Genomic DNA, 13,956 nt, shown 5'->3' with positions numbered 1-13,956 from the left:
GTGTTCCTCCAAGGCAATAGGTCAAAAGATAAGTCTACAATAAAACACAAAAGGTTTGTGCTTCTTTAAAAAAATATAATGCAATAAAACAGAGCATATAAAATAATGGGTTGATTTATCAGGTAACATTGAGGTCTCACCTAGTATTGCTCGAAATGAAGAACATATCAACCGTAATATGAACTCTGGAAACCCAGTTGTTTCTCTCTATAAAACAGAAGATTTTAAGTTGTGATACAAATTCTAAATCGAGTTTGTAATCCTAATACTAATAAGATTCCTTCACTTCGAACTTGTCTGCAGAATAATCATGAAATGTTCTTTTGAGATCCGAAACGAAATGTTCTATGTTCTTGTTCTTTGATTCAATAATTTTTCTTTCAAATGAAATTAAATAGGAATATTTCAATTTAAAACCTAATCATAGGTTTTATGAGGCTAGTGTATTAGAAGTATTTGAATTGCATTGTAAAACTCTAGGCTAAGTCATCAAAGTTAAGGCTCTTGCCAGTTTTCTGTGTTATTTAAATAGTTAGATTATTGTTTTCTTTTTTATCTCTTTAGATGACACTAGAGATTCCAGTTTTGTCTACCGGAGACGCTGGACGCTATGAGGCTATTTTGACGAGTCCTCTTGGAAAGGAGTCCTGCTCCGCAAATGTTCAAGTCCGAAAGATTTACCAGGCTCCTGATTTTGCTCAAAGATTCTCTAACGTTCAACAGGTGAGAGTTGTAAAAATTGAAAATACAAGAACAAATTCACACTGCCCAGTTTTCCATACGTGTTAGGAGGAAGTATTAGAAAAGTCTTCACAGACTTTGCATAGTTTCATTCCATAATTTTTTTTTCAGTGCATATACATAATTTTTTCTACTTTTTTCGTCATTTCTAGTTTTATCTGCTTCTATTTGATGTTTTCTGCTGCCCAGATCTTTTGTTGTAAGAACAGAACTAGTCAAAACAAATAAGATGGAAAAGGAAGCGCAAAAAATAGGCAGAGAAAATAGAGTGACCTGGATTTGGTGGTTAAAATTTAATTTTGAAGTGTTAAAGATTTCACCCATGAGTAGATGTTCAAAATAATTCATAGGTCGCGTTTTAGATTAGCGGCCAAGTAGTTTCAAACCTCTTCTATTTCTGTTGCTGAATTTCTTTTTGTCATCTTAAACAGCAAGGGAAGGCGTTTGGTCATCCGCTATAATTAGTGGATCAGATTTGTACTAAAATAAGGTCTTCCTGCATAGACATCCGTAAAAACTATCCTTGAAGTGTTAAAATTGAACCCTTGAATAGTTTCTAAAAATAATTCATAGGTACAGTTTTAGTGTTTATGTAATGTGTTTTTCTTCATAAAAATCCAGGAATAGCCTTTGGTCACCCATTATTATTATTAAACCAGATTTTTACTAAAATAAGGTCTTTCTGGGTTAGTTTCTATCGAAACTAACTTTGAGGTATTAAGAATGGATCCCACAAATAGTTGCTGAAAATTATCATGAATAGCGTTTTAGTGTCCAGGCATTGGTTTTTTTTTTTGTTTTTTTGTATATATTTCATAAAAACCAAGGAATAGCCTTTGGTCATCCTCGACCTAGTGCCAACCTAGCATTATACATGGGTACTAATCTTTGTGGATTCCCTTAAATCTCAACGGAATTAATGCAGCATGAGCTGTTGAACATTTTTGCCATAAAACTTGCTAACAAAATTGCCATTGCCAAAGTTTCTACAACCTTTGGAAATATAAATAGCGTTTACCATTAAGCTGGTGCCAATAATAAAGTGGAACATGGCTAATTGATGAAAACTCACTTTTGGACGAGATCAATTTAATATGGTGATTTTTCTTCTTAGAAAGCTTAAAGCTAGCTTACAAATGGGAAGTGAGGGGGGGGGGAGACCACTCTTCTCTCAGTTTTATCCACTGGCAAGTGTAATCGGTTGCCAAGATTTTCATGAATATTTTCGAACAACTTGAAACTTTCAGAGATCCTTCTCAGACCCAAGGAGACCTCATACCTTATAACAAGGGAAGAATGTGTTAGATGGGTCTGACATTAAATACAAAACTTGTGGGCTCTGACTGGTTTGAACTTATAACTCGAAGTCTCCTGGCCTGGGAATCCCCAATATGCAAACAAAATTAGGTCTAGGCTATGGGATCCCCAAAAACGGGACCCAGAGAAACTTTCCCGATCGGATTTTAACTTATGTCCTTCAGTACTTGGGTGAAGAGGACCCTAATGCATTTGAAAATATAAAAAAAAAATTCACCTAAAAGTACGGCCCAAAAATAGCAGAACATTTTCCCCCAACGGCTTGAACCTTACGTCTGTAAGTCCCAGGGTTAAGAGGAAACCAAAGCAGAATAGAGCGAAAGAAGTTTTGCTTTAGCAAAAAAGACCCTAAAAGGGGCCAATTTTTCGAAAGGCTTCCAAACTCCGTTATTAAGTCTCTTGACCTAGGGGGGCCCAATGTAGAAAATAAAGTTTTTGGACAGGGACACTGGGCCCCAGTAAACGGGACCGAAAATTGTACCGAAACTTGATATTATAATTATTTTTAGACATTCAGGGATTCTTGGTCCTAAAATATTTGAAATTTAGAAGAAATTTAGATACCGGGATAATTTGTTTGTTTCTGGTCGGTTTGAGACTTGGATTTGTAAGGCCATGGGATAAGAAGACCCTTATATACAAAAGAATCGAAGGGTGGGGGCACAATCCCACTGAAAAAAGGACAAGAAACTTTTTTCTCCACAGATAACATCAGAAAATAAAAGATTAGTTTAATAAAATGATGAATAAAGATACATCTAATAAAAACTTATATACAGGATCTGATTCAGGATAGATTCAGTTTCATACAGACCAAAAACTATTCACATTTTCAATCTTAATGATTGCCCCCACCCTTTCCCCCAGAATTTCAAAGGAAAATGTTAATAAAATTGTTGTACAAAACGGTTTTTAAATCTTCACTGAATATCCAACTTTTAACTTAAAGTTAAGCTGCATTACAGGATTTTAGTTCTTGGACAAAATGTTGAAATACAAATATTCAATATTCTATACAAATATTGAAATATTCCTTCGGTTAAACCAGAATAGAACTACTTCAATTAAAAAATGAGCAATTATATTTAAAATATATATTTTGTTTTTATTAAAGCACAAATGATAGTCTACCTTTTAGGAGGGTACAGCTGCAACTGCCGTGACTGCAGCCGTGACTTTTCATTCCCAAATATCTCAGTCTTTATGTACATCGAAAAAGCTAGCTACTTGATGAATCCCAATTCAATTTTTCTGTAGTTCTGTACAATTTCAATGTTTGTTCTGGACATATTTTTTTTTTTTTTTGTTCTGAAAATGGACCTTCAAAAAAATAGGGTATTTCCTCAGAATCCTTGGGAATACCTATTTTTATTTTACAAGGGCAACAGAAAATGGACTAAACCCTGCATACAGCCTTGCGGCTGTCTATCATAACATATGAAATCGGTTTTTATCAATAAAATAGCCAACTATGTCATTAAATTTCCCCGCTATTATTCAAGCATTCGATATAAAACGCGCTTGTGTGTCTTTTATGCGTGTGTGCACCTGTTGTGTGTTTTTGTTTTATAGTCAGTCTAATTATTCAAATTAAATAAATCCCCTAAATTAAAAAAAAATAAATAAAGAGAAATCTATCATTACCAGGGTAGGGGCCCAGTAGCTTCACATAACTCATTCTGAAGTCCGAACTAGGAAGGACTCCCTATGTTTTTGCAGTTTCCTTTGACCAATTATCAAACTTTTATCAGCTTTTCTATTCTCATTTTTAAGCTTCCTTCGTTCGATGCAAGATTTCTCTGTAAGGTCACAGGTGTACCAAGACCAGACGTAACTTGGTATAGGGACAGCCAGCCTTTAACAGACTCTGAGAAGTATCATATAAAGAGGGATGGGGATTTAGCTGTACTTTTTGTATGTGACGTCACACCTGAAGATGCTGGTGCTTATTCTTGCCATGCCAGGAATATTGATGGTCAAGCTCAATGTGATGGGAGTCTAGAGGTTGTTGACAAGATGTGAGTAATTTAATTTTGTTTGGCTTTTTTGCTATTTTCAAGAATTTCCTTTCAAGACTAAAATATTGAAACTATCTAACTAAATACGATTTTTTATAACTGAATGTTACAAAACAGAGTATGGATACTCTTGATGGTAATAATAGAGATAAGAAAAATGACAGGGTTCTCCCTCAACTCCCCACCCAAGTGCCATTCATCCAAGAATCTTCACGCAATAACTCCCTAGCCACACACCTCCCAGATTATTAATATAAAGAAAAAAACGATGGAAAAAGTGGAGGCCTTTAGCTCCCAATGTAAAACTTCCCGAAACTTTGATGTCTGACATGTTACCAACACTGTGTTAAGAGAAGACCGAATCAAGTTCAATACTTAGCACCTTACAATGGCGCTAATGGTTTTATTCTTTAATATATCATGTTAACACAGTCGAACGCTTCAGAAATATTTGAGAAAACTGAGGTGACATAAAGTTTACTATTAAGAGCATCAAACATGTAAATCGAATGAAAGAGATGCTCTTGCTCTTTCAATCTATTTCAGTAAGACCCATATTAGTTCTGGTGAAAAAAAGGGGTACTTTCTCAAAAAGGAGAACAGTTTCCCAGTTATCCTAGTAAAAGTCAGGAATAAAGAAATGGCTACCTACTTTAGCTCTGTATTCACTTTCAAAGTTTATTATATTTTTCGTTTAAAACCAACTTTGAAAGATATTCATAAGGAAAAATCTGCTTAAGCAGCCCAAAAACTCACTAACAATAATGTAGTAAGTATTTATTTGCTATCTTTTTGAAATACTCGTAATATCAAGCGTCGAAACACTATTTTTAAATGTTGTGAGGATTTCCTTAAACGAAAGAAAATATTTAGGGCATCACGTTTTGAAGTTAGAAAAGATGGAAGTTTAGAAAATAAGTTTTTCTAACTGATTTTCCTTTTTTGCTACGGAAGCAACAGTTACCTCTTTTTATTTACCACTGACTGCTGGCATAATATGCCTTTTGTTGCTTACAGAATCATGCTTTTTCGAAGCTTTACGTTTTAAATTTTGGATTAATAAGGGTTTTATTTACAATAAACATACAAATACACCGACTGACAGAAGCTAACTTGCTTAGGCTAAACACATTTACAAAAAACTTTCAATAGTTATATCCCTGTCAGTCAGCAAAAAAAGACAGAAAAAAAAGGCCGGAGAACAAATGAACTAATACTTGTCAAATGCCTCTTTACTTGTTTAGATAAAGTTCCTTAACTTGAATAATTAAAGAAAATACCGCGCCTCGCCCTCACCCAACTTAGTGTGACGCATAAAAAAAAACGCTCTTTCACTGCCATGCCCTATAAAAACAGTTCCCCTGCTACCCAAAATTAAAAATCACTCGAGAGAGAAAAAAAATGCTGAGAAATAATATATTCACTAACACACACTAAAGTATTGTGACATTTATCCGCACTGATATTTAAACATAAAAAGGTGATTTAGCTTTGCTACTCCATTCGAGGGAAGAATTTGTCACTGGAAATATCTCTGTCTAACCGATACACCTTTTATGTCGCCACAATTAACCCTGATGTCTGAATTGAGAATTGCATGAAATAGAAGCAATTGTGCTGGGAATGGGCTCGACCAGAGACTGGAACAGTAAAAAAGGTATGATTTAATATTAAAGGAATATCACATCACCATATCACATCAGTTGAAAAAATTCGTTAACTTTCTGATAGCTCAAACATTCCTGCAACTCTGCTGTATACCGCTTAGTTCATAAATCCATGAGTTTCTGCCATAAACTACAAATTGTTATTTGGTGTTGTTGAATCTCAACTCATTAGTTCTAGTCTATTTCTCTATTTTACTCAACAACTTTATAAACTAGGATACTTATATACTTTATATACTAAATAACTAGGATATTTAATAATACTTTTCACCAAGTTTGGCTGATATGTGACAATAGCCTACTGTTCAATATCGCATTGAAAAGAACTTACGAGCCTTCACACTGTCATCCCCCATGATATGGGGATATATTTTGGTTCTCAGGATGCATAACTAGAACAGTAGCTCTTATCTTCCACCAAGTGTTGTTGAAATGCCACAATGCCTTCTAGTATATTTCAGTTTTACGCAATTCCAGGAATTCTGTTGATCTCCCCCATAGAGTTCAGAATGCATCATGACAATCTAAAGACACATCAAGGACACTATCATGTACTTGCCATCAAGTTTGGTTGAGATATGACAACCTTTTAGGGTGAACGGGCACATGACTAAATTGTGAAGTAATGCCCCCCCCCCTCCCTTCTTCTTCCTATAATTTGGATTGTTACTGAACCTCTTCCAGCGTTTTTTTTTGTGACTCAAAGCATATCTTCATTCAAGAGTTCAGGATATTCGATTAAAGTCGAAAATTTCGTAGAAACAGCTAGGATATGGATTTACAGGTTGATTTTTGCGCAATTGTCTACTAAACTTCATAACAGATATCTATTTTGTTTTATCTGAGGTCTCGAAAAGAAAATTATATGTTTCGCACGAAGACAACATTACAAAATCCCTAAAAAGTCCAACTTCGGAGTTAGGCATTTTGGTAATATTACTATTTAATGAAGCAAGAAAAAAATGACACTACTTTCATTTTTTGAAAAACTTCTGAAAATGTTACAACCACCGTAACACTATAGCCTAAGGTTTTACATAGTAACCATAGGTTTGAAGAAAAGAAGAACCGTTAGAAGAAAATAGTATTTTGCCAACCATTGTTTTGCTATACTTCAAAACAGGCTTAAAAATTACATTCAAAATTGGAGGACTAATGCCCCACATGGTCAATTTTTGATCCTTACGATTTATGAGAGGTCTGCTATCGATCAAGTGACATTTTAAATTTCTTTATTGCCCATATTCTTTTTTTTTTGCCCTTTGGTAACACTCATCATGAGTTTTAATTGCAGTGAGAAACAAGAAAGGGCAGAGGCACCTGCTTTCATGAAACGTATAGGCGATTGTGAAGTTTACGAAGGAATGACTGCAAAATTTACTGCTTGTGCGACAGGTTTCCCAGAGCCCGACTTTGAATTCTATCGTAACGGTACTCTTCTATTCCCAAGTGAAAGAATAAAAATTGCAAAAGAAGCCAATGGCCTTATCCGACTCACAATCAAGCATGTGCACGAGGGTGATGTGGGGCGTTATAAATTGAGGGTTTGCAATCCTCATGGGGATGCTACGTGTGAAGCTGATTTGTGCTATGATTGTAAGTACATATTATCCTTATTTCCCTTTTCTTAATTTTTTCCTTAATTTCATGTTATTAAGCTCTAAGGAAACTAAAGATTCAAAACGAAGGACCTATATGAGCTCAAGCTCAGTTGTATGCTTATTTCAGGAAAAAATGTAGTATAGGTACTGCTGCGATTGGCCCTGGTCCATTACACTCAGACTGGTAGTTGTTCCTTGGGGGGTTCTAAGAACTTCTTATTGCCACTTAGCATCGGCCCCAGACCCTATCAGTGAGCTACCACCACTTTTTCGGGGGATCAGGATTAAGCTACCTTTACCGATTTTCATCCTGTGAGCTGATTTAAATTTCTTAAATCAGCTTTACTGGGCTACCCGACAATCTGTCTTTTATCTCTTGGAAAGTTTAAAAATAAATACCAGTAAGAAAACCCATATGTGTGATATAAAATTTAAGGCATGTTAAAGGTGTAAACAGGTATTTCCCTGATTCCCAGAGCAAGCTCGAGAGGGGTCCGTAAAAGCAAAGTTAGAAATGATGATACCTTGACCTACCATTGTGACAAGGTTCAAAGCTATCATATAGCAGCATCGTCTACTCCCCTTTGTTTTATGGTATCACTAATGAATATTACAGTAAAAATTTCAGGTTGAGTAATAGGACTAAATTTGCTATACGTTGCAAAAAATTCACAGGATCACAAAGAACACGGCGTAGAAAATAACCTACATCATATGTTCACAAAGAATAGAAGGCCAGAAGTTGATGGCCTTCAGATTTACCCTTTTCAGTGTATCTTGACATTTATAAAAACAAAAATCGAAGTCATGAATTTATGTAGGCTCTAAGTTAAAAAGAAGGAACAAAAACAACAAGTTATTCTCATATGAAAGTAAAGAGCAACGTCAAAACTTACAGCGAGCAGGTATTATCCTAATTATGAGGGAGCTCATCCCTCCTCTTTATTCTGTAATTCAATTTTTTTTACAATGATCAGATAATATACTTATTTGCTTTGCGCAGTAAAATTCTGAGTTGAAATTTTGACTAGCAATCCTTATATAAAACTTTTAATTACCGATTTTCTATATTTTTGGTATTCTAGCTTACTTTTAGCAAAGCACAGGTTGATCTTAAGTGTTAAACATGGAAATTTAAGAATACAATCACCCACCCTGCATGTGTGGGAGAATACCTGCTGATTTGAAGTTTTAACCTTTCTCTTTATTTTCATTTGGAAAAAAAAATTATCCGTTTTAGATTGCCAATTCTCATAGAGCAAACAACATTTATGATTAAGCCCATCTGCTTAAGGTTTCAAAAGTCTTGCACGAAAATATACCAGTTTTATTGGGCACACATTATCCCCTTTCGGTAGGCTTGGTCCTTAGAAATATTACTGTGGTATTTATCGTGTTTATTTTTATTAAGGCTTGTTGAAATTTTACATAGAGGGTTAGTCTTATTACTTTTAAACTTTTGACATTTTAGTCCAATTTGGACCAGCAATTTTTCTACGCTGTCAAAAATCAAGAAAGCTAGTAGTTTATCAAAGCTAAATCTTTTATTAGTGCTTAGAAAGGGCAGAAGAGTAAATAGTTTGTTTCAATAAGTATTCTGTCTTTTCAAGCTACTGTTCTCTAATTTCTCAAGGGGCTAAGGCTGTTTTGGACCACCCCGGATTTTGGGAGGATAGCCTAGATCCTTCTATCGCCTGTATAGGTAGCCATGTGACTGCAATCTTCCCTTTAATACTCAAAATCAAACAGCTCGTGGTCCTAAAATATCCAGAGAGGGCTCATTGAAGCGGAAATTAGAAGTTCTAATAGCGTTTTTAAGTGACAAAAAAGATTGGAGAGCAGCTAGGCTCATTCCCACGCCCTTTTTTTTTACCCAAAACCGTCCAATCAGAATTTTGAGATAGCCATTTTGTTCAGCATGGTTTAAAGACCAAATAACTATGCCTTTGGAGATAACATAACCCCCGCAGCCCCTGGGAAAAGGTCTTTATGTTATGAAATTTGCCCATCGTTTACGAATAGCATTTGTTTTTGTGAAGTGTGCACACATCTTTTTGGGTGAGAAGGGGCGGGGTGTGAATTTTTTTCTGGGGGATTTCCCACCAGGAAAATTTTCAATGGGGAGGGAAGTTTCCAGGGGGCAAATTTTTCAGGGTAAATTTTACGTTGGGGGAATTTGCCAGAGTTCCTAAATGAAACTAAATAAAAAGAACAAGTTTTTTTTTAACTGAAAGCAAGGAGTGACATTAAAACTTAAAACGAACAGAAATTATTCCGTAGGCTATATGAAAGGGGCTGTCCCCTCCTCAACGCCTGGCTCTTTACGCTAAAGTTTTTTATTGTTCTAAAAAACAGAGTCGTGAGAAAGAGTCAAACTTTAGCGTAAAGAGCGAGGCGTTGAGGAGGGGACAGCCCCTTTCATATACGGAATCATTTCTGTTCGTTTTGAGTTTTAATGTCGCTTTTTACTTTCAGTTAAAAAAACTTGTTTTTTTTATTTAGTTTCTGAACATTTTAAAATTAATGCAGGTTTTGATTTTGGCTCACCGTACATGAATAATTAAAGCGAAACTTGCATATTAATTTTACTTTTTTTGGCTAAATGGCTTTCTCGAAAGTTGTTTAAATTGTAGGGCTCAAAACCCCTATGCCTTCCCAAGGCGAGAACATAATTTGCACTTCACTGAAAAAAATACAAATGAATGTGCATTGTCAGCTTAATATACATAGGCTATACTGATATTTATTAATCTAAATGTTAATATTATTTGATTTGTTAAAGTTGTAAAAGTAAAAACATTTATATTTTTTCAGTAAAGTACAAATTATGTTCTCGCTTTAGGAAGGCATAGGAGTTTTGAGCCCTACTCATGTTAATTTCTGCTGGTTTTGAGTTTGACTCGGTTATTTATTTTAATTTCTGTCCGTTTGGGTTTCATTTATTTATCGATGCTGATTTGTGGTAGTTTCACGCTTGGTAGATTATTTGATTTTATTTTTGCTCATGTTTGGTTTAACGGAGTTTTTTACTTTTTTTTATGAAAAACTTATTTTGTGGAAAAAGTTTTTTTAATCAATTAAATAAAAAAACGAGTCTTTAAACTGGAAGTACGGAGCAACATTAAAACTTAAAACGAACAGAAATTATTAATTATATGAAGCGCGGATGCCCCCTCCTCAACAACTCGCTCTTTACGCTAAAGTTTGATTTTTTCCCAATTCTTTAAGAACGTATATGAACGTACTAGGGTTGTTTAATTAGAACAATAAGAAGCTTTTTAAAAATACTAAAAAACCTTAGCGTGAAGAGCGAGTGGTTGAGGGGGGACAACCCTCCTCGTATACGTAATAATTTCTGTTCGTTTTAACTTTTAATATTGCTCTTTGCTTCCAGTTGAAAAACTTTTTTTTACTTAATCTATAATAGGGAATTGTTTAATTTTGGAATTGTTCAAAAGCTTCTGAAAAACTTGATTTTAGAAGGATGCTTCTTATTCCCGTTCCCCCCTATGAAGATAATTGTATGAGTTCTATAACAGATTCTGAACTCAAAATTTTCCCCATTAATTCCCCACCCCTCATCCCCCGTTTTTCTCTCTCTCAGCAACCATTCTTACCATTTAGTCTGAATGTATTCGTTCAGACAAAGGGAGGCTGTACGGCAAATGTCACTTTGTCTTCGGGTCGATATCAACGATCTTGCACGATAATTAAAAAAAATTTACCTAAGAATTCCTTTTTGATGCTTTGTCCCCCAGCCTCCACGAATAACTGGCATTCCTAGTATTTCATAAACTGGTTAAATACAATTCTCTCTTAAAAAAAGTAACGGCAAAACTTATGTTAATAGAAGGTCTCCGTTCTATGGTTCTTTAAAGAGTTGAATTAAGTGATTTATTTTCATCAAGGTAATAAACCTTTTTTGGACATTGTGTTTTCTAAAAGTACGTGATATCCATGGGTTTTTCAAATAATAGCTATTGATATTCATCTACAAACCTAATAATTTTTACTTATTTAAAATCATTATAACAATTTAATGCTTTATATTTATACATTCATTTTGGTTTCCCTAACAGGCGTCACTCTTCTCTTACGATTTACTGCTATGTCAGTTTAATTAAATTCATCTATTAAACAGACTTGCATAAAATTTCCAAAAGAATTGGTTTAATTTTTTCTTAATTTTTCCGTATTTAGAAAAGGGTTATATTTACTGAATTTTTTTTTCAGGTATGTCAGACATTGGCTGAAAAAAATATCAAAGCCCCGTCGATTGTATTGTTTGTTCTGTTTGTTACTATTGCCCCTTTCATTTTCCCGACTTTTAGAAATGTTTATTTTTATTTTGCTGATGCTTGCAACTTCGCCTTTTACCTTTGTTCGAACACAAAGATTGCTAGAGAGGCAAATTATGTGTCTGTTATGTGATCTATTATTTGACACAAATTTTGTGTCACAGGTAAGTGGAACACTGATCTGTGTCTAAAAATACCAAATCTAGACCCCTTCTCCATCCAAAAAATAATATAAAAAGAGTAAAGAAAACCTAATCTGAATACGGACTTAAGGTTTGAGAAATATCCTTAAATAAACGAAGAAACAAAAATGATGAAAGAAATGGGGCTAATTTTTCTATATTAAACAGACTCAATGTTTGTGATTTTTTTTATCAACTCTGTTTGGTTTAATCTACGCATATGTTAATGCAACACCTTTCCCATTAGTTGAAAAAGTTAGGTATATATTTAAACATTTTAAAGCTATGTAAAGAAATATTAGGTTCACACTCTGAGCCTGCATCCCTTGTAGAGTAGGCCTACCATTAAAGGGGGAAAGGATTCTGTGCCTTCCTTCTGAAAATGGGAAAGCAATTTCGAGATACGAACTATTTTGAAAAATATGAGAGTTTCCACGAGACAGATTTTTTATCTTTTCCTTTTTTTACTCTCGTCAGATTTTTAATGCTTGTGTAAATCTGATTCTGCAGGACCTGCAGAAAAGTACTGGTATAAGGTCTACACTAATGTCTCAAATCCTCACTCGCATGGGCGACTGTCAGGACTTCTCCGTCCTTTATTGACGACTGGAGGAAAGTCATGCCCCTCTCCCTTTCTAACAGCATTTATATAATGCTTGCTTTGTTGAGGATTTGCACACGTGATTTTTCTTGGTATCTTTCCTTAAACTTCAGCCATGTGCTCTAAAATTAACTTAGAAACTGCATTTTACTGTTTTGTCTCGTCTTTGTTTTGAATTTTCTTTCTCTTCTTAGCTCTAGAAAGCCGACCCAAACGGCCTTTAACCGATCAATATGCAGACTTTGATCGTTTGCGTAAAACTGGTGTTCCGTTACCGCTTGCAGACCGCCCCATTATTAGTGGGATGACCGATCGTTATTTGACTCTTAGCTGGAAGCCTTCAATTCCAATTGGCCCAAGGGAGCCAGTCACCTACATGGTGGAGATGTCCGATTGTCCGGATGGGGAATGGTTCACTGTCCGAAATAGTAAGTATATGGTTGAGTTTTTTAACTAGTAACATACAAAATCTTTTGGAGGCATGGTGATGATTCTTAAGCATAGTTACCTTCAAGATAAAGAAGCTATCCGCATCTCCGTTGGAGATATTTCGGATGTATATGGATTGAAAACTACGTCTCTTTGACAATTTAGAGTCGAGTATCTAAAGAATAAACAATTTAAATATGGTTCTTTACCTCAATTTTATTACGGTTGTCAAAAGACTGAGTATTTATTTCTCTCTTTGGGAGGAGGGGGGGTCACCTCTAAACATACCTTGTGCTTAGAACTCTCATATCCTCTGCAAAATCCAAGTTGAGAGTTTTCATTTTAATGCACTTCATTTTTATACCATTTAATACTCTTACCTTTTGCTCTGTTTCTTGGGAAAAACCCATCAAAGTAGTCAAAACAAACGGGAATCATGGTTGCAGCGGTAGCTGCAACCTAGCAAAGAGCGAATCAAAGCTCATAGTAACTAAAAGTTAGAAAACGCGTTTTGGGAAAAAAGTCCTAGTGAATAACAAAATTGCCATTGGACACTGATTCAGGAATGGTAACTGTTATTTCGGTTCGTCTTAAAAGTAACAGTTCATTACAAATTGAAATTACGGTGATTTTGAAAAAAAACCTGAAACCCCTCGAAAATGGCGTCAGATCAAAATGAATAGTATACCATTGGAATCAGCATGGTCGGAAACCTGGTACAGGGAAATTACAGTCCCCCTCCTTGAACAACAAAGAAAATCGCTTTTTTGCATCGGTAGCACTGATCTGTCTCCTTTTTTTTTCACCAGGCCTAGCAGGTTACCAGAACATCGTAGAGAGATGTTCAATAGCTCATTTGAACGGTAATTCAATTTTCTAGTGCCTTCCGCAAGTGACCGAAACATTGGAGGGTGACTAGTAACCTCCCTCCCCCCTCAAGGCCTCCTCCCCCCCAAAGTCGTCCTATAAAAATTTCGAAATAGCCATTTTGTTTAACATAGTTCAAAAGTCCAATAAATATAGTTTTGATGTTGATACGACCCTCCATAGTCCCTGGGGAAGGGCTGTACGTGGCATCGGACGTATCGTTATCGTACGCATC

At 35.2% G+C, this 13,956-nt stretch overlaps 1 protein-coding gene across 1 annotated transcript in view; it reads left to right on the top strand.

Annotated features, from left to right (window-relative positions):
• Window positions 1–13,956, top strand: part of Obsc (Obscurin) — a 247,589-nt gene that overhangs the window by 81,404 nt on the left and 152,229 nt on the right. The window contains exons 12-15 of the mRNA XM_089096011.1: window positions 565–723; window positions 3,832–4,076; window positions 7,038–7,339; window positions 12,620–12,853. Of these exons, the coding sequence (XP_088952137.1) occupies window positions 565–723; window positions 3,832–4,076; window positions 7,038–7,339; window positions 12,620–12,853 (940 nt within the window). The remainder of the gene's footprint in view (window positions 1–564; window positions 724–3,831; window positions 4,077–7,037; window positions 7,340–12,619; window positions 12,854–13,956) is intronic.

Source organism: Artemia sp. Qi Xiang Cuo, chromosome 10, assembly GCF_049724085.1.
Source record: "Artemia sp. Qi Xiang Cuo chromosome 10, ASM4972408v1, whole genome shotgun sequence".
Lineage (NCBI taxonomy): Eukaryota > Metazoa > Arthropoda > Branchiopoda > Anostraca > Artemiidae > Artemia > Artemia sp. Qi Xiang Cuo.
Note: the sequence above shows the minus strand (reverse complement) of the source record. Positions and strands in the feature narration are given on the sequence as shown.